Source organism: Megalopta genalis, chromosome 5 (genome assembly GCF_051020955.1).
Source record: "Megalopta genalis isolate 19385.01 chromosome 5, iyMegGena1_principal, whole genome shotgun sequence".
Taxonomy (NCBI): Eukaryota; Metazoa; Arthropoda; class Insecta; order Hymenoptera; family Halictidae; genus Megalopta; species Megalopta genalis.
In genome coordinates, this window is record NC_135017.1 from 9,518,925 (window position 1) to 9,541,624 (window position 22,700).

The 22,700-nt window shown below is 48.4% G+C and overlaps 2 protein-coding genes across 20 annotated transcripts in view; one reads left to right on the forward strand and one right to left on the reverse strand.

Annotated features, from left to right (window-relative positions):
* Window positions 1-22,700, reverse strand: part of LOC117220943 (uncharacterized) — a 162,209-nt gene that overhangs the window by 30,339 nt on the left and 109,170 nt on the right. For 18 of the 19 annotated variants that reach the window (XM_076522080.1, XM_076522090.1, XM_076522086.1 and 15 more), the window contains 5 exons: window positions 19,509-19,867; window positions 16,419-16,445; window positions 15,849-16,020; window positions 15,539-15,737; window positions 14,415-14,610 (listed from right to left, as the gene is read on the reverse strand). In XM_076522080.1, coding sequence (XP_076378195.1) covers window positions 14,415-14,610; window positions 15,539-15,737; window positions 15,849-16,020; window positions 16,419-16,445; window positions 19,509-19,867 — 953 coding nt within the window. The remainder of the gene's footprint in view (window positions 1-14,414; window positions 14,611-15,538; window positions 15,738-15,848; window positions 16,021-16,418; window positions 16,446-19,508; window positions 19,868-22,700) is intronic. The other variant, XM_076522083.1, reaches the window with a different exon arrangement.
* Window positions 5,300-14,397, forward strand: b6 (pentraxin-related protein b6). Its single transcript, XM_033471443.2, has 8 exons — window positions 5,300-5,570; window positions 7,007-7,255; window positions 10,729-10,834; window positions 11,486-11,700; window positions 12,697-12,796; window positions 12,871-13,085; window positions 13,149-13,526; window positions 13,704-14,397. Exons 2-8 carry the CDS (start codon window positions 7,022-7,024, stop codon window positions 14,070-14,072), a joined length of 1,617 nt encoding a protein of 538 aa, XP_033327334.2. The 5' UTR covers window positions 5,300-5,570; window positions 7,007-7,021; the 3' UTR covers window positions 14,073-14,397.

Genomic DNA, 22,700 nt, shown 5'->3' on the forward strand with positions numbered 1-22,700 from the left:
CGTTCGCCCGGGGGCGATCGACAGAGATCGCCGGGGGGGGGGGGGGAGCCGGAATGTCGCCCGGTTTCAACCCAGATACGGTGTCGTTCGCGTCGCGATCAATACTCCCGGAGACTTCTTGCGCGTCTATCCGCCATAATTATTGTGCAATCTGTTCGCTGTCCATTATGTAAAATGGCCGCGACGTCTCCCGGCAACTTCCGCCTCCCGGAATATCGCCGCTTAATTGATCTTCGATGGCTCCTAAACCCGGCATTGTTCTCGTTCAATCCGCTTTGCATGCGCCGCAAGAAGTCCGATTTAAACGGGCACTGTACATTCTCGCAGCAACGGAGACGCCCACCTCGAAGGTTCGACCGTTTCTCAAGAAGCTATTACCACGTTTTTACGAACTTTGTGCAGATTTTATAACAAAGCCCGAGTGAACAAAAGTATTTGTCGAACAATATTCTGCGGAAACTTCTCGGAAGATGGAATAATCGATGGGAAAAGAATTTCGAGGTCCGCCATCTTGGAAGAGCTACCGCAGCGCCAGCTATCGACGGATAGATTATTTTACACAATTTTGCGGGTGAATGTTACTGTTTAAGATGACAATGACGCTTAGGATTGTAGACTGCGAGCGTTTAAATCTAATTTCTGAAGTTGCGGTCGATAGAAGTCGAAGCCTGCGACGTTAAAATGCGAGGAGAAGGATGACACATGCCCTAAAAAGGGCTACGGCCGTTCAGCCGGTGTTTCGGTGAAAGTGAAAGTGGATCGCGCCGGTGAAACCGAAATTCGCTGTCGTTGCACCGCCAGGCAGCCTCTATAGATCTCTAGATGGTAGATAAGAGCCACGGCACTGTCCTAGAACGAGACCGAGAACTGAATTTCAGGGTCGTTATTGGCCGACCCGGCCGAGAATCTCGCGGCGGTCGAGCGTCGAACACGCGACACGTAACCAATCGCGTTGAGAAACGTTCACGAACCGGTGAAAGTTTCGGGACGGGCAGACATCCTGGTCGAACGGCCGCTGGACCCGAGAGCCGAACAACGGATGTGGCATTCCCGAGTTGCGCAACGACGCATCTGTTACATGCGTGCCCGGCAGCGCAGCGGTGTAACAGGACCGGCCCCCGTGGTAAGCCAAACAAAGACCGCTCTTGGCTAATCCATTTGCGGACCCGGACTCGTGTAAGGAAAGATCTGGTGAAAACTTGGAACACGGTTTTTCCGCGATCGTAGATTAACCGAGGAAATTGTACAGGACCATTCAAAAGCGCTGCACCGAAACGAAATTTTATAAACGTTGTTGACGAAGTTAAGAAGTTCGTTTTCACTCGAAAAGATACTGCATCGGAGGTGGACATTTAACGTCCAGACTACAGGGTGCTACAGAAGTGACTTACGATTTTAACAAATAAATCAGGAATTATTTATTGCAGGATATATAGATTCAAAAGTTGATTGAACATCGGGTGAAAATAATGCGAAATTAGAAATTTAATTTTGAGATTACAGGGTGTTCCAGAAGTAGCTTACGATACACAAAATGTTACAGAAACTATTTCCTGTAAGATACACAGGCTTAGAAGATGATTACAGATGCGGCGAAAATAATGTGAAGTTGGAAATTTAATTTTGAGACTACAGGGTACTCCAGAAATGGCTGACAATATATAAAAAGTTACAAGAACTATTTTCTGTAAGACATACAGTTTTAGAATTTGATTAAACATCAGACGAAAATAATATAAAGTTTGAAATTCAATTTTGAGACTACAGGGTGCTCCAGAAATGGCTCACAATGTAACAAATGTTACAGGAATTATTTTCTGTGAGACATACAGTTTTAGAATTTGATTAAACATCAGACAAAAATAATATAAAGTTGGAAATTTAATTTGGAGACTACAGGGTGCTCCAGAAATGGCTCACAATTTAAAAAATATTACAGGAATTATTTTCTGTAAGACATACAGTTTTATAATTTGATTAAACATCAGGCAAAAATAATATAAAGTATGGAATTTAATGTTGAGACCTACAGAGTGCTATAAAAGTGACTGTCCATATACAGGGTGTTACAGAAATGATATTTCGGTACACTGAAAATATATGACCGAAATGATACACTGACCCCAATGCCCTCGATATAATTAAAAACTAATACAGCCTGGCCATCAGAATTAAAATCTGAACCGTTGGAACAACCTGTTGAGGTTGTTTTGCGGATAACGAGCGCAGCGCTTCTGCAGTTTCCTCATGGAACAGAATTTTCTCCATCTACCAATGATAATAGAAAACCGGTATGTTACATGATCGAGGACACCCGGCGGATAGAATCGCATCGGAACCGGAAGTCGCGACACTCGCGACGCAGATGAAAGTATCGGCGAGTAAACCGTGGGTGCCTGGAGGGGAGGACCCGGTTCGAAAATATGTTGGCCGAGAGAGAAAAATAATCGGCTCCCTCCTCGGAGAAGGTGCGAACGGAGACGCAGAGAGGCAGGGGCCTTTCTCCCTCTCGGTAGTACTGCTTTTTGTCGCGTCGTCTACCGGCGCCTCCTTTCTCCACCGGAAGGAAGGACCGGCTGGAGAATGAACGCCACGGCGAAAGGAAGACTCACCCTGGAAAATGAAAGTCGATCCGCGTGTACGATCGAACGAGGCTCGCCGCAGAAATGCAACTCCAGGCCGGAATTAATGTCGCTCGCGTTCGTCCTTTCTCGCGGGCCTTTTTTCATTCGCACGATTTCCTACCGTCGTGGCGGAGGAAAACGCGGTTTGAATTCGCGACGGTTTCCCGCCATTAACAATGCCGCGTGGAAATCGTCGCTTTCGAATTCGTTCGGCGTCCACGAAATCTCTACGGCGAGGAAAGTCGCGGTTTCTAAGAGATGACAGATCGCCGATCGCGCCCCGTTTTCTGCCGATTATCGCTGACGAATTCAATCGGCCTGGATCAGGAAGGAAGTCTCGGATCGATAAATCCACGATCGACAAGTTCCTGATCGCGCGGCGAAGTCGCCCAACGTTCGCCCGGGATCAGAGAAAGCTGGAAGGAAGAGGACGCCGATTCTGGACGCGGATAACGCGGTGTCAGAGGTCAGCCAGCTCGTTCAAGAGGATTAAGCGATCGGATCGAGACGAGCCCTGGATTTCTCCGGTGAGGAGGCTCGACCTCGGAACACTTTGGCCGGACCTCCGAGCGAAATTTTGCAACAGTTCCCCTTTAACAATTACCGGCCGCGGCGAAACAGAGAAATAAAAGAGACGGCCGCCGTGAACTGGACCCTTTGTACTGCACTGGCGCCGGCACAGTGACACACATATCGCCTACCGCAACCCATGGGCGTGATTCACAACTATTGCCGATCTTTTTTCTGCCAATTATCATCTTTCGAACACGCAGGTCTCTGTTCGAGGACTTTTACGCAAGACACGTTCTCGGAAAGAATTCTTTTCGAAGGACAGAAGCAATATCCGCGTCGATCAATGAGATCTCATTGCTGGATTTAAGGAACCTGTCGAAATAACTGTTTAACGCTGGAACTACCGATGTATATTGTTTCATAAAAATCAGAATATTTGACGTACTTAAACTTTGCACGATTTCTATTGCAATATATGCCCGAATAAAGAATAGAGTGTACAAATTTCTCGCAGACACTTTGTTATAATCTCAGGAATGCTAAGAGATGAAATCAGAAACTGGCGTCGAACTGTGTTAATTTACGATTATTCGGATTGCTGAGATACGTATGCGAGTTGTTTATTCAACGTACGTGCCACTTATCGGAATAAATGTTTTATTGTTACTTTCACAAGCGAGATATGAAACAGCTGCTTTTAGTGCTCCGTAAATGTAGCCCCGACGGCGAATAATAAAGCATAAAATAAAATTCAACGTGAAATTTTGTCTGGTATACGGTGAAAATCGTGGAAAGTTCTATTAAACAATGCAGGACGCGAAGATGGTGGTTGCGTGATTTATAAGACAATAAGATAGAGTGTCATAATATAGGAAGACGCGTTCTGGCGACGCTGATAGCGTGACTGCCTGCGGCGACGTGGCGCAGGGTGGTGTTCGAATCCCTATGGGGCCCTAAGGAGAATTATATGTATGTATATACGGTGAATGATGAAAGACGGTTATTGGACGATGAGAGACGTCTAGGGAATATAGGAAATGGTGCACGGTGCCCTGCTGCAATGATATAGAAACCAGTAAAGTATAACTAGAGAGGAAATATAGTGGAACGATGTGGACAGAGGGAGTGGAAAAATAATATGGGAATAGGAAAATCCCAGGGAAAGAAAGTAGTAGGAATTATATGGAATAAAAATCAGAATAAAAGTAAAATAATATGGGAACCAGTGGGGACGATGCTGTACAAATGGGAAAGATCTATGGTAGACTGGAAGATGGAAGAAAAACTGTGTTCGAAAGAGAATCGTGGAAATTCGCAAGTGAAAAAATTCGTATAAAATTGCCAAAAATGTATAGAAATGGATACATAAAGAAATGCAGAAAAATTGGTGAAGAAAAATAATTTGGGAACGAAAAAATCCCAAGGAAAGAAAGTAGAAATTATATGGAATAAAAATCAGAATACAAGTAAAATAATATAGGAACCAGTGGGGACGATGCTGTACAAATGGGAAAATTTTAGGAAAAACTGGAAGATGGCAGAAAAATTGTGTTCGAAAGAGAATCGTGGAAATTCCCAAGTGAAACATTCGTATTGAATTGCTAAAAATATATAAAAATGGGTCGATATAGAGATTCAGAAAAATTGATGAAAGAACATTTAAAAACAAAATGCATTAAAAAGTGCAGAAATTCTTGTTCGAACGGAATCGTAGAAATCGCTAAGAGAAGAATTGCCATAAAATCACTGAAGCAAAGTACAAAAACGACAGATAAAAAAATCAAGAAACTGGTGCAAGACCACTTTTTAAAAAATGTAAAAATTCCCCGGGACTCGTCCGGCGGAAAATGACTATAAAAACTGGACGAACGCTAAAGAAGCGTTGCGGATCCGATAAAGATGATTAGGGCGCAGTGAAAATCCGCCGGTCTGTCTAAACGAATTTGCTAACGAGCCTGGAGCCTGGGTAGGGAAACGATCGTCCGCTCGACTGACCCGCTAAATCGAGAAACTTATCCATGCACTGGTGATCGACGGGACGCGACGGGATCGTTGGATCATCGGGGGATTGGATCAGCCGTCCGGCATAAAGAGAGAAAGAGAAAAAGGTGAACACGAGACGCGGGTAGGAGGCGTGTGCACACCTCTTGCGAGTTTACCAGGCCTACGCCGTGGAGAACGTGCCGGACAGTTACCTTTCTGTTTCGAGACCGCGAGGATCTACCTTCTCCGGGATCAAGGATTACTCTCGATCCTGTCCCTTCGACTAAGTGAATCTCGCCCTCCGATCTACCGACCGGCGATCGTCCCCGAGGCTCGCCGTTCCACGAGAATCGATTCGAAAATCGCCGCGAGCGTAACCGATCCGAGAAGGATCTAGAGGGATCCAGGGAGGCGATCCAAGCAGGGACAAAAGGGCTCTCCTAGATCGCGGTAAGCTTTCCAGCGACTCTTTTGTCTTGCCACGCGATTCCACCGTTCCGTGGCGGTTGATCTTCGCGGTTCGCTGGGGTCGCTGATGAAAATGGCCGCGGGTTTTGTCTCCGGGAAATGTTTTCCGACCGGGGAAATTGCATTTTCTCTCGCGCCGGGGTGTTCCGGGGCTTTGTCAGGGGCCGGTTTAATTGAATTTTCGAGCGGCGAACTTTTCTATGAAAATAAATCCACGGGAAGATCAATGGTCCGCCGGCCTTCGCAGTGGATGTAATTTAAATTGGCGGCGGTTCGAGCCGCTTTGAACGTTCCCCTTCGGAAATATCGATGCTAGGCCCCGGTTAATTGCACGCCGCGTAGTTCCACAGTTACCTTTTACAATTTCGAAAGGGGAAAGTTAGGCCAGCCCGCGCGATTTTCGTTGTCGAAAAGAAAAAAAATGAACCGAGCACGAATCCGCGCGAAGTCTCCCACGATTCGGTGTCCGGCGAAGAAAGAAACGCCGCCTGTTTTCGTACCGATGGAACACGTTCTCCGCAGTCACTTCTCGTTTCTGCTTCACTGGGATCGGCAGGAAAGAAAACGAAAATGTGCTTCGCTTTCTCTGGCTTCTGCCGGGATAACACGTGTTCCAAGAAACTTCCGCGCCCCGTTAATCACAAGTGTGCCAGGCCCGTGCTTCTGTAATTTCGCCTCATTACCGGCCGCATGCTAACGATCGCGTCGATTGTACAAACGACACGACGATGAACGCCGGAGATAGTAGGCTCGGTCTAAATGCCCGGAAAATTTATGCGGGATAGATCGAGGCGATTACACCGACCGCTCAGGAAATCCAAATAAATCGCGGTCGATCGCGGCGCGCGATCCGCCGATAGAAAGTGGAGCGGCGCGGCGCGGCGCGGAATCGATAGGAAAAATCGTCCGCCGGAAAAATCGTCGACAACGTGCGGCCGGCGGAAAAGGAATTTTCGGAGGAAACGAACGCGTCCGCGGTTCCGTGATTCCCGGCGGTTGCCTCACACGCGCGCGCGCGCGCGTATGTGTGTGCGTGCACAAGGCGCGCGCGGATCGATCGAAATTCAGATTTCTATCGCGCGATATCGTTCCGGTGCCGTGAATTGGATTTCGCAAAGGGGAAAGACGTGTAACAATGTAACGTTTAACGCAACCCGGCGTCTGGTTTTATCGGTTTTCGGCGCTCGCCGCGGAAAAAAAAGAGCGGGGAGAAACAATCGGGCCGCCGACGGCGGGAGAAATTCGCAGCGCGAAAAATGCCGCCGCGTTGCTGCACACTTTCCTCTCTGTTTTTTTTTTTACAGGGAGCACGTTCCCGCGCGATATTATCTCCGACGCGGAACGTGCCGATTTCGAAAAACGACAGCGTAGTTTTCGACGGAATTTCGGATCTCAGTTTCGCGCAACTTTGTTCGCAGATCGAGAGCGAACGGATGGCGCTGAGTATAGTTTTAGCGTGCGCCGCGATGGCTGCAGCCGGGGTGGACGCCATAGCGACGGCATGGCGACCATCGTTGCCGCAGCCGTCACCCAGCATCCTCTATCAGGACTACGAATCGCCGCCGAGTCAGGTGCTGTTCGAATTCGACGGCTCGCCGTTGCTGACGGAGGAGCGGGACAAATGTGCCATCTACAAGGTCACCATGCGGCAACAATTGTACTTCGAGGTATTTCCCATGATCTTTTCAGAAGCAATCACCCGAGCAACGTCGCGCTTTTTATCGGCGCGAAAAAAAGCTAACGTTCGATCGTTATGCATTGTTTGCATTTCCAATTTCCCCGGTCTAACGAGCACGCCTCCACAAAGATGCCGGCGTGATTCATCGAAAAGCGCGCGGTTTTCGAAAAAGAAATATGCAACGCTTGTGAAACATCGCGGAATCTAGGGGGAAGGAAGGGGATCGGTTTTCTCACACGCCGGGGACAGGAAAAAGCCCGGACAAAAGACGGCGTGACGAAAGACGTTCGGGCGACAGGTGTTCGATGGCCGAGGATAACGGGAATCCGCTGCTCGCCGCGGATTCTTTCCGCTCCTCGTCGGAATTCTCCGGCTCGCGCGCCTCCGACGCCGGCTTCACGGTCGAGAGCGGCCGGCCGCGAGCAAAATGACACGGATCGCGACGGCAACGAAAGTAGGAGAAAACGGTGCTCGACTTCCCGTGCGTGCCCTCGCGGATAACCGACGACGACCCACTTCGCGATCCTCCTCGGATCAAGGCCAAAGGGAACTTTAACTCCGAGGCGAACCATTTTCTTGGACCACCCGGTGTATAGGTTCCAGTTAACGCGCATCGTCGAAGGTGCATTGTACGATCGAATTACATCGGGACGAAGTTTGTCCAGATCTGAAGTGGAGACGCAGCTTAAGGTTCTCCGTTTTGTTGCTTTCTTCGAGGCAACACAATTTTCCGGTTGATTTGATTAAAAATTTAATTAGAGGTTAGTTTTACGGAAAATTTAATTGGAAGTTAGTTTTATGAAAAATTTCATTTTAATTGGTCACGCGGGGGTAATGCGAGTTAAATGAATTTTTATTATCAAAGTAAATAATAGTATAAGTTTGTTATAAAACCTGATTGAAGATTGAAGAGTAATTATTGCTAGGTAAATAGAATTTTTAATGGGGTGACACTGGTGTGTCACAGCATCGGTGGTACAACCGAGAAGGGGGTAATTCTACATGAAAAAACAAATCGAAAATAAGGAATAGATTTTTGATCTATGAATCTCGAAAGAAGTCGTATGTCACTTATAAATAGTACTAATATAATCAGTACCAACATGATGTACTATATTACTAATTTGGATTTAGAATGGATTTAAATGAAGATAAGACATGTAACTAGTTTCACTACTGCAAAAATTGTTAAAAATGCTGAATATTCAAAGCAGATTTTCACAACGAAGCCTCAACTGAAAAAACGTTGTTCTTTATTTTCGGTTTGATCTTTTAAATAGAATCACCCCCTCCACGACTGCACCACCATTGCCGGACACCCTGGGTATGGCCAAATTAATTCGGAAAGAGCTCTGTCCAGATCCAAAATGTAACCGAAGCCCAAAGCTCTCTGTTCTGTCGATTCTTCCACTCCAGCAGGTGCGCGAATCGAACCACGAGCCGCGTCAAAGTTGCATTGACCGACAAAACCGTTCGACGAATAACTTCGTCCAAATCAAAAGCGGATACGCGGCCTAAGGCTTGTTCCGTCCGGTCGGTTTTTACGGGGCCGCCCGGTCTGCAGTTTTCCAGCCTTCGATCGATCCTCTCGAGAGGACATCGTCGCGTTTCACGGGACAATTAACGGCTGCAATCACGATTCGAAGCAATTTGCGATCGAGGTACTTCGCGTGATCTTCCGGGCCGTTGTTGCCGCTCGAGTGCGGCGCGGGGAGAGTGTATCGCGTCCTTTCACGGGGCGAACGATTCCAGGCGTTTCCGGTTTCGCCGATCGATCGAGCGTTGCGTGACGCGTGCGTAACCACGGGTTAGGAAACCACGGTGAAGACCTTGCGTTGTTCGCGCCGGGGATCGACGGATCTCCGGCGAGATCGAGCGTTGCGCAACGGACCTAAACACGGAAGCTTGCCTATCTACAACCGGGGTGTTGTCCCCTCCAAATTCTACGCGGTGTTACGCCGTGTCTCCACTCGAGACCGGACTTTTACGATATTGAGCGATCGTTTTTCCGTGGAGCAGCTCTTACGGCGTGTCGCCATTTTCAGAGCAAATTTCCGGAGCTGCACACTCGAGGGTAGCTGTTACGCTGCATCTCCCCTCGAGAAGCATACTTTCACGAATTTCGAGGATTTATGCAAAATAAACATTTTCCGTGACGATGGTAAAAAGCATATATTAAATGTTGCGTTGAAAACAGTGTAATAATGTTGTGAAATTGATCTCATGTCTCAACAGTCTAGTTATGTAGAACAAATTTCAAGCTCTACTCGTGAGCTGTTGAATTTTATGCATTACGGTGATAATATTATGCGTTTTTGGGCGAAACATAGAATAGTGAAAAAATGAAAAGAAACTAAAAATATCGATGCGTCAACTTATGAAAATTATTTAGAAGAGAAACAAGATTGCGCCTGGCTCCTACGTCTTGCAATCGAGGCAGACGGTTTTTATTTTGCACAAAGACCAGCATTCTACTAATGAAAGTACGCGTTATGCTGCGTCTCCACTCGAGAGCAGACTTCCGCGAACTTCTTAAGACTCCATTACGCAGAGTGGACATTACAACGCGTCTCCACTCGAAGCTAGCCTGCTCCGAAAAATCATAAGCTGCGTCTCCACACGACACTCTACTTCCAAGCAAAGAAACGACAAATTTATTCGCGAGAAGAGCTATAACGTGGCATCCCCAGACAAGCTCAGCATCTCGAAAGAGGTCTTAGGCTGCATCGCCACTCGACCCCGGACTCCGAAAGCGACTTAACGTAAGAAACGAATGCGCCAAGTGTAAAAGCAGCCTAACACGGGTGAGACTTGACCGTCCAACGTCGCTTAGGGTACAATCGCGTTACATGATACCAGACAGCTATTTAGTCACGAATCACTCGCAACTCAGAGTCGACAACTTTTTCTCCGCGGTGATCTCGATTCGAACGGCCGCCGTGCTCGACGGTGCGATGGCCAATTAACCGCGATGGTAGCGACCGGTTTCAGCTAACCGGGAAGAAGGTGACGCGCTGCGAAAGGGAATCGGCGCCACAGCAGCCGCCAGTCCGCCGCGCCTTTTCAGGCCGGCCCGTTCCCAACCGTGGAAAAGAACCACTCGAACAGAGGGAAAACACATAATCTCCGGATCGATCGGTTGCGTAGCTGAAGTAGATGCTAATTATCGCGGTATTGGATAATTGACAGGCCAGACGGCTTCCAGTGGTTTCGATCACCGTTGGATCACCGCTCTTACAGCTCTCGCGTCGGGATTAAACAACCGTGAACACCGAAATGCAAATATTCAGCGGCACGTTAGCGTTCACGGCTCCCTAGTAGAACGTCGCTCGGTCGATAGCCGTGTGTCCGCCAAGGGCGAATTCCAGCGAAATTTTTCGAGCCGCTGACAACGCGACGGGCTTCGCGACCACGAGGGTTGATCGACGAACAATATTTTTTTACTCTTCTTTCTGCGAGCAGTACATTCATTACAAGACGGACCTGCCCGACATGAAGGAGTTCACCCTGTGCATGTGGACCAAGTTCTACAACCACACGAACGATCATCCGCTGTTCTCCTACGCAGGTGAGAATCGCGCCCGAATCCAGTTTTCGTTTCCCTTTCACCGGGTATCTCTCTCTCTCTCTCTCTTTCTCTCTCTAAAGCACGCGGGGACGACCGCGACGACGCGACGAAAGCAAAAGTCCGGCGAAATTAAAGTGGCCCCGCGGCTCGGTTTCATAACTAATCGTTGCGCCGCGGGCGTTATTAAGTAACCGTTTTATTTATTCAAAATTCCCGGCGATCGCGTAACCGTTCAACGAACGAGGATTTCCACCGGTGTCGGACTGTGGCCGTTCGTTTCCCTTCTAATACGACACCGGGATACGGGCGCGTTATTGAATATTGCGTCGCATTTCCGCGGGTCCGAGTTGACCCGGTCGTCGCCGGAAGGAACGGAAGCGACGAGCGTCGACAAGCTGCGAGCGTCGACGAGTCCGAGGAGTCGATACTAATCGCGCGAAACGTCGATTTTCGCATAAATTGCCGCGGGTCAACTTTGACCCGGCCGTCGCGCGGCGAAGAAAAGACGCTTTACCAACGAACGGATCGATCGGTAAAATCGAAAAATTCCGGCGATGTCCCGGTCGACGGACAGAGGCAATTAATACGACCGTTTTCCGCGTCGCCGAGTCGACAACGGTGTCGTTGATCCGAGGCTCGTTTACGCCGCAGTGGGTGACCAACCGCGGGGCATCCTGGTCTGGGTGGCGAACACCGCGAGAAGCTCCTACTTCATGATGAACGTGGACGGGCACAACTTGTTCAGATTGAATTATCCGCTGCGATTGAACAAGTGGTATCACTCCTGCCAAAGCTGGAACGGCCGGACCGGGGAGTGGCAGATCTGGGTCAACGACGAGCGCGTGGGTCGCGGGTTCAACAACAGGGTGAGTGATCGCCGATTGCCCGATCGGTTTTCGCCTTGAAAAAGTCCGCCGCGGCGCGATTACTTTCCCAAAGCTTTGCCTGGGAAAATTTAATAATGTCGTTAAGCGCGCGCACACGGCCACCGCCACCTTGGTCAATTAGAATGGCCGGCTGACCGTGAAAGTAACCGTTGGCATTCTCTCGGACGTGCGCGAGAAAAAATATACACGGCGGCTAGTTCCGCCGGTAAAAGGATTGGAATGGAATCGCCAGGGCGTTCGGAATTCTCCGGCTCTTACACCCGGCCGTGCTCCGAAAACAAAGCAACAATATCCCGGGAAACTGATCTGCAATGTTCCTCTTCCGCGTTTCAGGCTCGAACGCGATGCCGAAGGATAATCGATAATTGCGAAAATGTGGCTTTCGCGAGATTTGATTGGATTAGCTTCCGTTTGCGTGTGTTGGTCTCGTTCGGAAACCGCCTATGTTGCATTTGGTCTGCGAATACCTATTCTAAACCCCGAGCTAAATTGATAGCAGTGTCAAAGGACTACATTTTCTGAACGAATATACCAAACGCAAGCTATCCAGGTTTGCGCAAACTTGTTTAAACATTGTCAAATGATCCTAGGATTTACCTTGAGCAGCGATTTAGACTCTGGTATTCCCCGTGCGGATACGAACGTCGGTAAGACGCGACTGCAGACACGGTAGCTTGATCTCAAACGCACGCAAACATTAGAGAACGATCGACGCGCGTGCCAAGAGCGTTGACGAGAAACTGATCAGCTTGTCCGAGCGTTTGATGGCCCCGACCCTAAGGACCGTGTCGAACCTGTTTATTAGGGGATCAGCGAGAGAGCTTCTATTGTCACCGTCCCCTCGGCCAGGGGTGGCCGGCATAATAAAATTTTTCCATAAATTTTCTCGAGCCGGATCGGCCCCTCTTTACGAGAACAATTAACCGTGTCCAGCCGCGATCGATAGAACCTGATGAGATCTTTCTTTCGTGACAGTTGGTGGGTCACGTGATCAAAGGGGGTGGAATAGCGATCACGGGACAAGAGCAGCGACAGCTGGGCGGCGGTTTCCTCGAGGGCGAGGGTGCGCCCAAAGGTGAGTAAAACCGGCTCCTTTTTTTCTTTGCATCGTAAGAACCAGACGACCTTTCTGAATCACTGTTATTTCAGGGTCTGGCGGTTATCTCGGCGAGGTGACTATGGTGCAATTATACGGGGTCGCGTTGACCGCCGGGAAGGCTCACAAGGACCACAAACACCATCACGCCCACCACTACGAGCACGACACGACCAACAACACGCCGAGGCCGACACCACGTCCACCAGTGACCGGCCCACCCCTTCCGCAGAACCCCTTCCTAACTGCAGGACAAATCAACACACAGGTGAGAGACTGAAACCTCGCGGCTTCCCGCAAGGAATTCGTTCGACTTTTGGCAATCTTTCAGGTGAAGATCAACCCAGGTTCCCCGCTGCAGATCGTCCAGGGCGGGGTCACCCTGCGGCACCCAGCCCTGGCCCCAAGGCAGCCACCTCCACAGCCGTTGCCCCCAATTAATTCGGAAGCCGTCATGCCGACGGCGTACCCACTCCAGATCACACAACTATTCGGCAACCAGCAACTGTCCTCGGCTAACGGAATCCCCGGGTCAGGGGTCAGTTTCGCCGACGGGTCCTATCGCAATCTGTTCAAACGCGAAGACGAAATGTCCGTCAGTTCCGACGAAGAGCCGAAGGACGAGGGCCTGGAGGAGGATGCTGGGGAGATCAAGAAGAGAAAAAGAGACGCCGCTGAGGCCTCCGAGGGCGAGCACGTAGACGACAAGGTAGGGATTCGCAGTCAGCTATGCTAGAATAGGGTATGCCGACCCTAATTTAGGACGTTAGAACGACCCTAACTTATTCGCTAACTTAGGACAGGTGTCTACCTAAGAGTGCAACTGTGATAGCACTAGTCCAGGCTACCCCCTGAAGACGACAATAGCTAACCCATCTCGTTCCAGGTGACATTCGTGTCGAAAGAAGACTCCGAGGATAAGAAGCTAGAGAAGCGAGAGTCCGACAAGAAGAAGAGGGGACTGGTTCAGCTGGCCGATGACCTGATCGTAGACGACGGCTACATCTCCCAGGGTCTGGACAACGAGTATTTCTCCGGACTGGCGAACTTCGGCCTGCAACTGCCCAAGTACGAGAACAAGGACGACGAGAGGGAGCCTGCGGAGGCCGAGGTGAAGATGGTCATGGACATCTGCGGCGGGTGCGACGAGGAACCGTTCAGAAAAGCATTGATCATGGCCTGGAGGTCCGTGCCGAAGAAACTGTACTCCGGCGCGCTCCACGTCCCCGCTGTGCCGGCTTGCAAGGCGTTCTAGACACCGATCAGAGTCATCAGGACCTGGTCCAGGGTTTCCGAGAAGAGTCTAACGAGTTCTGTGATCGAACGCTGACCGCAGGAGTTCAGCGGGCCATTGCAGAGACCGGTTAAGGCGCCAGTCTAGTACATATATACACTCCAAGATGAGTCTGCTGAGTCCAACAGCGAGGACTGATAACCTCGAACCGACCGCGGAGATCAACGCGTTGCGCTTCAACGACCAACAGCAAATTGTATTTATTGTAGCGTAAGTGCGGACTACTGGTTGTATCGTTGAGTGACAGTATTACGCGCTGACGAGAATAAATTCCTTTTGTAAACGAGTCGTCGCTGCGCTCACCTTGCTCTTGTGGATGTGCTGGTGCTGGTACTCGCTGTCGAACTCCGGCTCGCTGAAGTAGCTCTGATCCTCCCAGTGCGGCGGCAGCCCTGATCCGCCGCTGGGTATTCCCAGCGGGCCCGGCATCCCGGTCACGCCGTCCGAGCTCTCGAACAGTCTCAGCACGCTGCGATCCCGTATGTCTCGCAGATGAGATCTGAAATTGAGACCGACCAACGGGTTGGTAACGTAGACTCCGACGGAATTCTCCGTGTTTACCGGAGAGCTTCGTCGCCCCCGGATTACCGATCGCGGCGAACCCTGATCCGGGGAGCCACGAATCCCTGCCAGGACTCCAGCGAACTGTTCCAATTTTCTCTAGATGTCTTATTTCTTCGGTTCAGCTATTAGGATACGTTCGGAATTGAATTTCTATCATGGTTGCGAGATCAAAGGCCATCGCATCAGAAGAAAAAGACAATACAGTAATTTCTCCCTAATTCGCGCTCAGATTGTCCACAAAAATGGATCATTTTGGAAGACAAGATGCGATTGTTCGAGCCTTGTGGCTTGTTTTCTTATGGTTATCGATTGTCAACAAATATAAAAACGAACTTCAAGGCTCGAATAATCGTATCTCCTCTTCCCAAATCGTCCATTTTTGTGCACAATCTGAGCGTCAATTAGAGAGACATTACTGTATATGTGAATAAAAATGGACAATTTAGGAAGAGGAGATATAATTATTCTAAAATTCTTCATATTTTTGTTTAAAAACCGAGAGACGATTTGAAATAATTTATTGTATAAGCTAAAAAGTGTCGAAGGGCGCCGAATGATTCTCAGTTCGCTTTCAGCTCCAGATTAGGGTTCGACGGTACACTCCTTTCTCTGACATTGCCGCCCTCAGCTTGGAAACGAAAATGGACAACTTGGGTAGAGGAGATACGATTATTCGAGTCTCGCGGTTCGTTTTTACAGTCGCCGATTATCAGCAACCATAGAAACGAGTCGCGAGACTCGAACAACCTTAGCTCCTCCTCCCAAGTTTTCCACTTTCGTTTCCAAGTCAGAGGACAATGTGAGAGAAATGACTGGAATCCTGGCAGGCAGAGAATTAAAGCGACGTTTCTGTTGGTAGTTACCTGAGGTCCTCGAGCTCGTAGAACATGTCCTTGTTGCTGTCGTGTATATAAACTTTGACATGAGGACTATCTAGGTATTCCATCGTGAGTTGCTTCGGAAAGCTTCTGACAAATAGCGCCTTGACCGTGTCTATGCTCGTGATTTCGTTCGGCAGGAGCGCCCGCTTCGTCTCGTTCCTATACTGCAGGAACACTAGACCTAAGGAATCGTCCACAGAAACGCATCGTGTCGTCAGGCATGTCCGACAAGAGGTTCGAGCGGGGAGGCAGCAACAAGGCGATCCTAATGCTAGAGCGGTTGGTGTGTTACCTAATGGTCGCTCCAAAGTCTTGCTGGGGGTCCGTACGACGGGGAGGCTGCTTCTCTGTTTGCCACCCCGTCTAAATCCGGTGCTCGATGTCTCCACCTCGGACATGATGCCCGGGTCGTCATCGAACAACATCGCCGAATTGGGAGGCGGGAAACCGCGCGGAAGAGGCGACTGAAAAGACAATTGCGAACGCCAGTCAGTAAACTGCTCCGTCGACAATCCGTCGTCAACGTCGGCTGGAAAGTTCTCCCCCCCTCTCCCGTTCGTCGAACTTTCCAGCCCGAGTTGCTCCTTAAATCGCAGCGATGCCTCTCTACAAGCGCGCGAACGGGACCCTCGGTGATCCCTTGGAAAAGCATGGGACCTAAATCGGTCTCTGCGTGTGCCAGTTAGGCGTCAACAGTTCTGTGGACATGTAGCGAGGCATCCTGGGCTCCGAGTGAAAAGTAAAATGGCGGTCACATCGAGACGTACGAAAGACAGTGGTCATGCATCGGACACACGTTGATCGAGAACGAAAAAAAGAGACGATTTGAAAGAAAAAAATAGGACAGTAGAGTGTGCTTTACCTTTCTCTGGCGAGACTTGGTCCCCATCTGTTTACCGGCGGCGGGTACACGGAAACACACACACAAGTAAACCAGTTAGATAAATGTATATGTATATGCGTGTATATGCATCGAGCAGAAAAAAGAGAGTGGGAGGGTCACGCTGGCTGTTAGAGGGGGGGGCGTGGCGTTCGATCCGGCATCGTGGGCTGGTCTCGTCGTCCGCTCGCTGGCCGGACCCAGTTGTTGGGTCCGAGAGTCCTGCAAAGAATCTCCCACGACCAGCAATCTTGTCGATCCGATCCTGGATCCTCCTCGCGCGATCCATGGATCCTTGTCGCGGGACAAATCGTTGCGACAAGGTTGCGGGTCGCGTTATCGGGCGAGTAGGCGTGGCCACGGTGCTCGCGCGGCCACTCGGGACAGGGGCGGGAGGTAAAATCGAGCAGTATTAAGAAAAACATCCGTGGAGGGGGGACAGATCGAGCAGGAGGGCGTGTCGGTGTACATTGATCACCAATTGTCGCACACGGAAGCCTCGGTGAACAATTTTCGAGTGATTTTATCGTCGATTTGGAGACGACTCGGCCCGCACTCGGCTCCGTGTGCGGCAACGCTATAGAATGCAAATTTTGGAAAAAGCGGCGTCGCGGAATGCAGAGGCTGACGTGTCCGCGGCCCGGCCCGGCCCGCCCACCGGCGCGCAAACAGCCCCACCCACCGCCGTGGATAACGAGCTATCTCGCTGAACCTCCGAAATAGTTCGACCGTTCGCAAATATTTGCCGGCGTGCTCGCGACGTGAAATATGTACCGTGGCCCTCTTCGGCCACTGTTTGCACAGAATTACTCGGGAACGATTATTCAAATAACATATTAACCCAGATCGGCGGAACCGATTTCGCATCGACGCGAACGGACGACGACCTCGCCTAAGCGAAACATCCTAATAATTTTTATGGCAATCCGTTCGGCGATCCTCCTCGTGAAAATCGTGGACAGACGCGAGTTTCAATCGAGCCACGATCGGCCGCTAATTATTATCCGGAGAATGCAATTAAGTTTCATTCGACGCAGCAGCCAATTAGGGCCCCGGGGCAGGTCTTAACGCGGTTTCGTTCGGAGCAGCGCGCTTTCAACGGAGATAATACCGCGGGGAGGAAGATCAGGTAGAGAAAAGCGAGATGAAAGGCAGCTCGAGTAGGCGAGTAACCGTGAACAGCGCGGTGTAGGTGGACACGCGGCTTAATTAACCTCTTCCCTTCTGAACGACCGGTTCTTGACCTCGGAACACGTCCGTTAAAGCCGCTCGCCGACGCCGACGCCGACGCGGTCGCCGGATGCCAAGATCAGCGCACGCGATCCGCTAATTTGTATTACCGTCGCGGCGCGCGCGATGCATTTGCTTTTTCCTACGCTCCCTTTCTCTCTCTTTCTCTCCCTCGACAACGAGATTTACGGTCGGCTTTTCCCGACCGTCCCCGGGCCGCCGCCATCTTTTCCTCGCGATTCCCACGGGTCGCCGGGATTCCGTTCCGACCGTTCGCAGCCCCTGCGGTTCCGCGGACGCCGGGGACCAGACCAAGGGGCAAGTGAGAGATAAAACCACCTGGAAGAACGCAGCCTCGTCTCGATGATTCTGGGTCAGGTTAAAATAGACGTTGCGGTCGCCCTGCACAGTTAACCGACGGCCACCGCACCGGCGCGATCGATCGGAAATCGCGTCGCCAATCCGAATCTTTTACGGTGTACTCGTGCAATTCAAATTCCCCGCCCGGCGGGACAGTTACTCGAGCAACGATCGATCGTTCGCGCCGTGAACACGAAGGAAAATGCAAGAAAGACGATTTTCTTTTCAGTAACTTCCGTCCCACTTTTGCAACTGTTGCGCCAATGGATAGCTGAGATTCTTCCGGCTGAAACGAGTCCAAACACGACGCGAATAGGACCACGTTTACCGAAGAGCTTATTATTATACAGGATGGGTCACGTAACTCGCACTTCTCGGACTAACTTTTAATTAGACGAGTTCGAGAACTTGGTAACCTCTCCATTCACAGGAAACTCTACTCGCCGTTGAGGTCACGTATTTAACAATTTTTCGTAGAAAGCACCGATTGAAAGTTGTTCGAGGTGTGCGGGTTACTCGACCCACCCGGTAGATTAATTATCAGTTAAACTGGTCCGATTTACGTCGTGTTTGGGTTGGTTTTAATCAGGAGAATGTCAGCTGTTCATTGATGCTACAATGGTAAAAGTAAAGTCAGAATTACAGAAAATGAAATTGTCTTTGTCGCTAGTTCGTTTCTGTGGCTGCAAGGAAGAACGGCGCGTGTCACATGTTTCCACGTTCAAGACATTACGCATACGGTACCTTGGGTTGCCACCTTTCGAACATCGGATTAATGTAAAAATGGTAAAGAATCGATCTCACATTTTTTAATGGATTCTATGTTCTTTTTTCGCCGACTTTCGTACTTGTTTCCCTTTGAACGAGATAAACACACGTGGCGAACTGATGAAAGCGAATCTTCACTATCGTACGCTCTTACAATTTTGCACAAATTCTTAATGCAAATATACAACTAATATGTCGATATGCATAAATGCTTATACTTATAAATAAAGGTACATTATCTTTGTTTCATTTTGCACTGCATAATATCTTGTCTCGTTTTAGGGAATCAAGCCGACTAATCTGCGCGTAATTAATTTTTCAGTTATCGTATAATTAATGGAACGCGTGAAACTCCGGCTTCCCGATAGGCCGGTCGAGATCGATACCTGCACCGGCTTTAAGGCGAAAATTCCAGCCGGGCCGGTCGAATTCCGGCCGGATGGCAACCCTAACCGTACCCGTTGCACCTTCGCGAATAATTTGCCGAGCCGGCCGAGCATTTCTCCGCAGAATAATCGAGACCCCGGTGAAATATGCCAGTGAAAGACCATTCTGAACGTGGGGTAGCAGTCCTGGGATTGGTCGGGGTAGTAGAGAAAATCAAAACAGATTAGAAACAGAGAGAACGTCAGAAAAGGGCGTGTGAGAGAGCGTAAATAGTAAAGAGATAGTGTTGAATGTCTGTATTTACATGTTGCGGGAGCAAAGATTCACCTCGAGATCCATGGTTGTGTGGAGCGTGGGCGGCGTGCCGTACTGGCCGTGTGGCGGCGGCAGATGATGGGGATGAAGGGGGTGCAGCTGCTGGGCCGCGTTGAACTGCTGATGATGCAGGGAGGGCTGGTGATCGCCGCCGAGGGTGTGCCTCCTCGGCTCGTCCCTCGACCGGCCCCCACCCCCGGACCCGCTCCTGCCGCCCCCGCCGACGCTGCCGCCGCCTCCTCCGACCCCCAATATGCTTCCTCCTCCGCCGCCCCCTCCGCTGCCCACGTTGCCGCCACCGCCACCACCGCCTCTTCTACCACTCGGTATCTCGTTCGAGCCTGCCTCACCCTCCCCCCTGCCGGACCCACCTGCAAAACAAATGGAGACGCACCTTTAATCACGGCCCTTGATCCTCACGCGCCGGCCAATTACGCTGGCCATCCGCTCGCGAGACTTTAACGGGACGGACGCGCGACGAACGCCGGCTTCATTCGCGCATTTTGTATCATTTTATTCACCGGAACTGTGCCCGTCGGAAGCACCGCGACTTTCTTTTAATCCATTCGCGAGTTATCTCGCGGTGGACGCCCACCACGATGCGTCTGTCAAAGGCTCATTGTTGACAAGAAAAAAGAGCGATTTATTTAGTATTTTTCACTTATTATTGTTTTTTACTCTTTATTGTTTTTTGCTGATTATTACTTATTATTCGCTATTAGCTTTTACTCGTTATTATTTTTTACTTATTATTGTTTCCTTAGTCGTTAATATTTTTTACTTATTATTGTTTCCTTACTCATTGTTATTTTTTACTTATTATTGTTTTCTTATTCATTATTATTTTTATTACTTATTATTCGTTATTATATTTATTATTACTTATTACTGTTTTCTTATTCATTATTATTATTATTATTATTATTACTTATTATTCGTTCTTCGTTTTTACTCGTTATTAGTTTTTACTTATTATTGTTTCCTTACTCGTTATTAATTTCTACTTCCTATCCTTTCCATACACATTATTATTTTTTACTTATTATTGTTTCCTCCCTCGTTATTATTCTTCACTCATCATTATTTATTTATTTGAAAGCAAAGAAATATTAGCGTCCAGAACAGATTTCCACAAAACAGGTTTGACGGTGTTCAATGCGTTCATCAATCATTTTTCAACGGACTTTCGCGAAATCCAAATCATTCGATTATCAAAGAACTATTAGATAAAGGGTTGCGCTGCTTTTCCACCCGGATGACGTTTATACGAGGGGTGGAGCTTTCAGCGGCCGATGTTTTCGAGGCTGTTCCGGGGCCGTAGAAATAATTAGATTCGTTCGAGGAATTTCATGGTGAAAAGGGTTTTGTGCGGCGTCCGAATACCGGGGGCTGGCTGATGGACGAGCAGCCACGGGGTTCGATGATCCTCCACTCGGATGGATTTCTGATAATTAAGACCCGAAGCAGTCCAGCGCCTTCTCTCTTTCTCTCTCTCTCTCTCCTCGGTGCATCGACCCATTTGCCGGTAACTCGGCCGAGAATAACGGGTTCGTGGAAAACGCCGGAAATAGTTTCGAGTGCGGCACGTGTGCCAGCCAGCGATTTGCCCGATACATTTCCACGAACCGGAAGCGAAGGACGCCTTCTAAGAGCGGTGCCCCGCGCTGCTTACAAAACAGCCGACCCCGGAGATATGTATTACTCGAGAAGAATTACGGTAACGCTTCGATCATTGTTCCCCGTTCAATCTTAATCTTGTCGATTGCCACCGACTGGGACATTCTAAGATTCTGGGATATTGTCGGTCTTACGTGTTCCTCGAGAATAATTACAGTAAAGACTCGTTTGAAGAAATCTGTTCTGGACGCTAACATTTCTTTGTTTTTAAACAAATAAATAGTAATAAACAAAACGGAATAACTAGTAAGAAATTAGAATGATTAGAAAATAATAATAAGTAAAGAATAATAAATAAATCCTTTCGTTTCGTTAGTAATAAACCTTTAAAATCTGACTGAAGAGTCGAGGTTATTATATATAAATTAAATAAATGTATAAATTACTAATAATTATAATTATAGTATTATATATGAATGTAATATATTTATAATAATATTTAATATAATATAATTAAATATATATTATAATATTATAATATAATATATTTATAATAATATTTAATAGAACATAATTAAATATGTATTATAATATAATATATTTATAATAATGTTTAATATAATATAATTAAATATATATTATAATATTATAATATAATATATTTATAATAATATTTAATACAACATAATTAAATATATATTATAATATAATATATTTATAATAATGTTTAATATAACGTAATTAAATATATATTATAATATTATAATATAATATAATATATTTAATATAACATGATTTATAATAATATTATGATAATTATGATTAATTATATTTATTATATATAATTAGTACATAAATGATTATAAATTTTATATATAATTTAATAAATATAAAAAAATAAATGATTACATACAAAATATGCAGAGAAATATTATATAACGTATAACCTGCAAATTACACACGGAATCGGGAATCAGGCGACCAAATTCGTGTTCCTCGAAAATAACCACATAAAAACCTTGATCATTGTTCCCACTGAACTCGAATCTTGCCTATTGCCTTACGACATCGGCCATCCACTACCTAACCTCTATGTTCCTCGAAAATAATTACAGTAAAGCCTCGGTTGTTGTTCCAATTAAATTCGAACCGTTCGAATGGGTCTGAGGTTCTGCCGATACATGCAGGATAATCAGGAAATTACGCACGGAATTGGAAATCGTACGGAATGCGAGCGTCTCTGATCCATTATCGGGGCAGGCCAGCGTTTCGCGTGGATGCGCCGGCGACGCACAGCGTACGGGATTCAGATGGCACGCGACCGGTGCGTGGAAGCTGCGATTAATCGGAACGACGACGACGACGACGACGACGACGACGACGGCAACGAAGACGGAGGCCGCGAGTCGAAAGTAGGTCGGGCGCGGCCGTCGCGGCCGTCAACGTCGACGTCGACGCCGACGTCGGCCGTCCAATTAATGACGAGCCTCGGATTCCGGCGCACAGGCTGGCGCGCGTACGCTCCGGCTCCGATCCGCAGCCGTCCCGCGAGCCGAGGCTTATTGACGATCAGCGTCTCGTGTAATT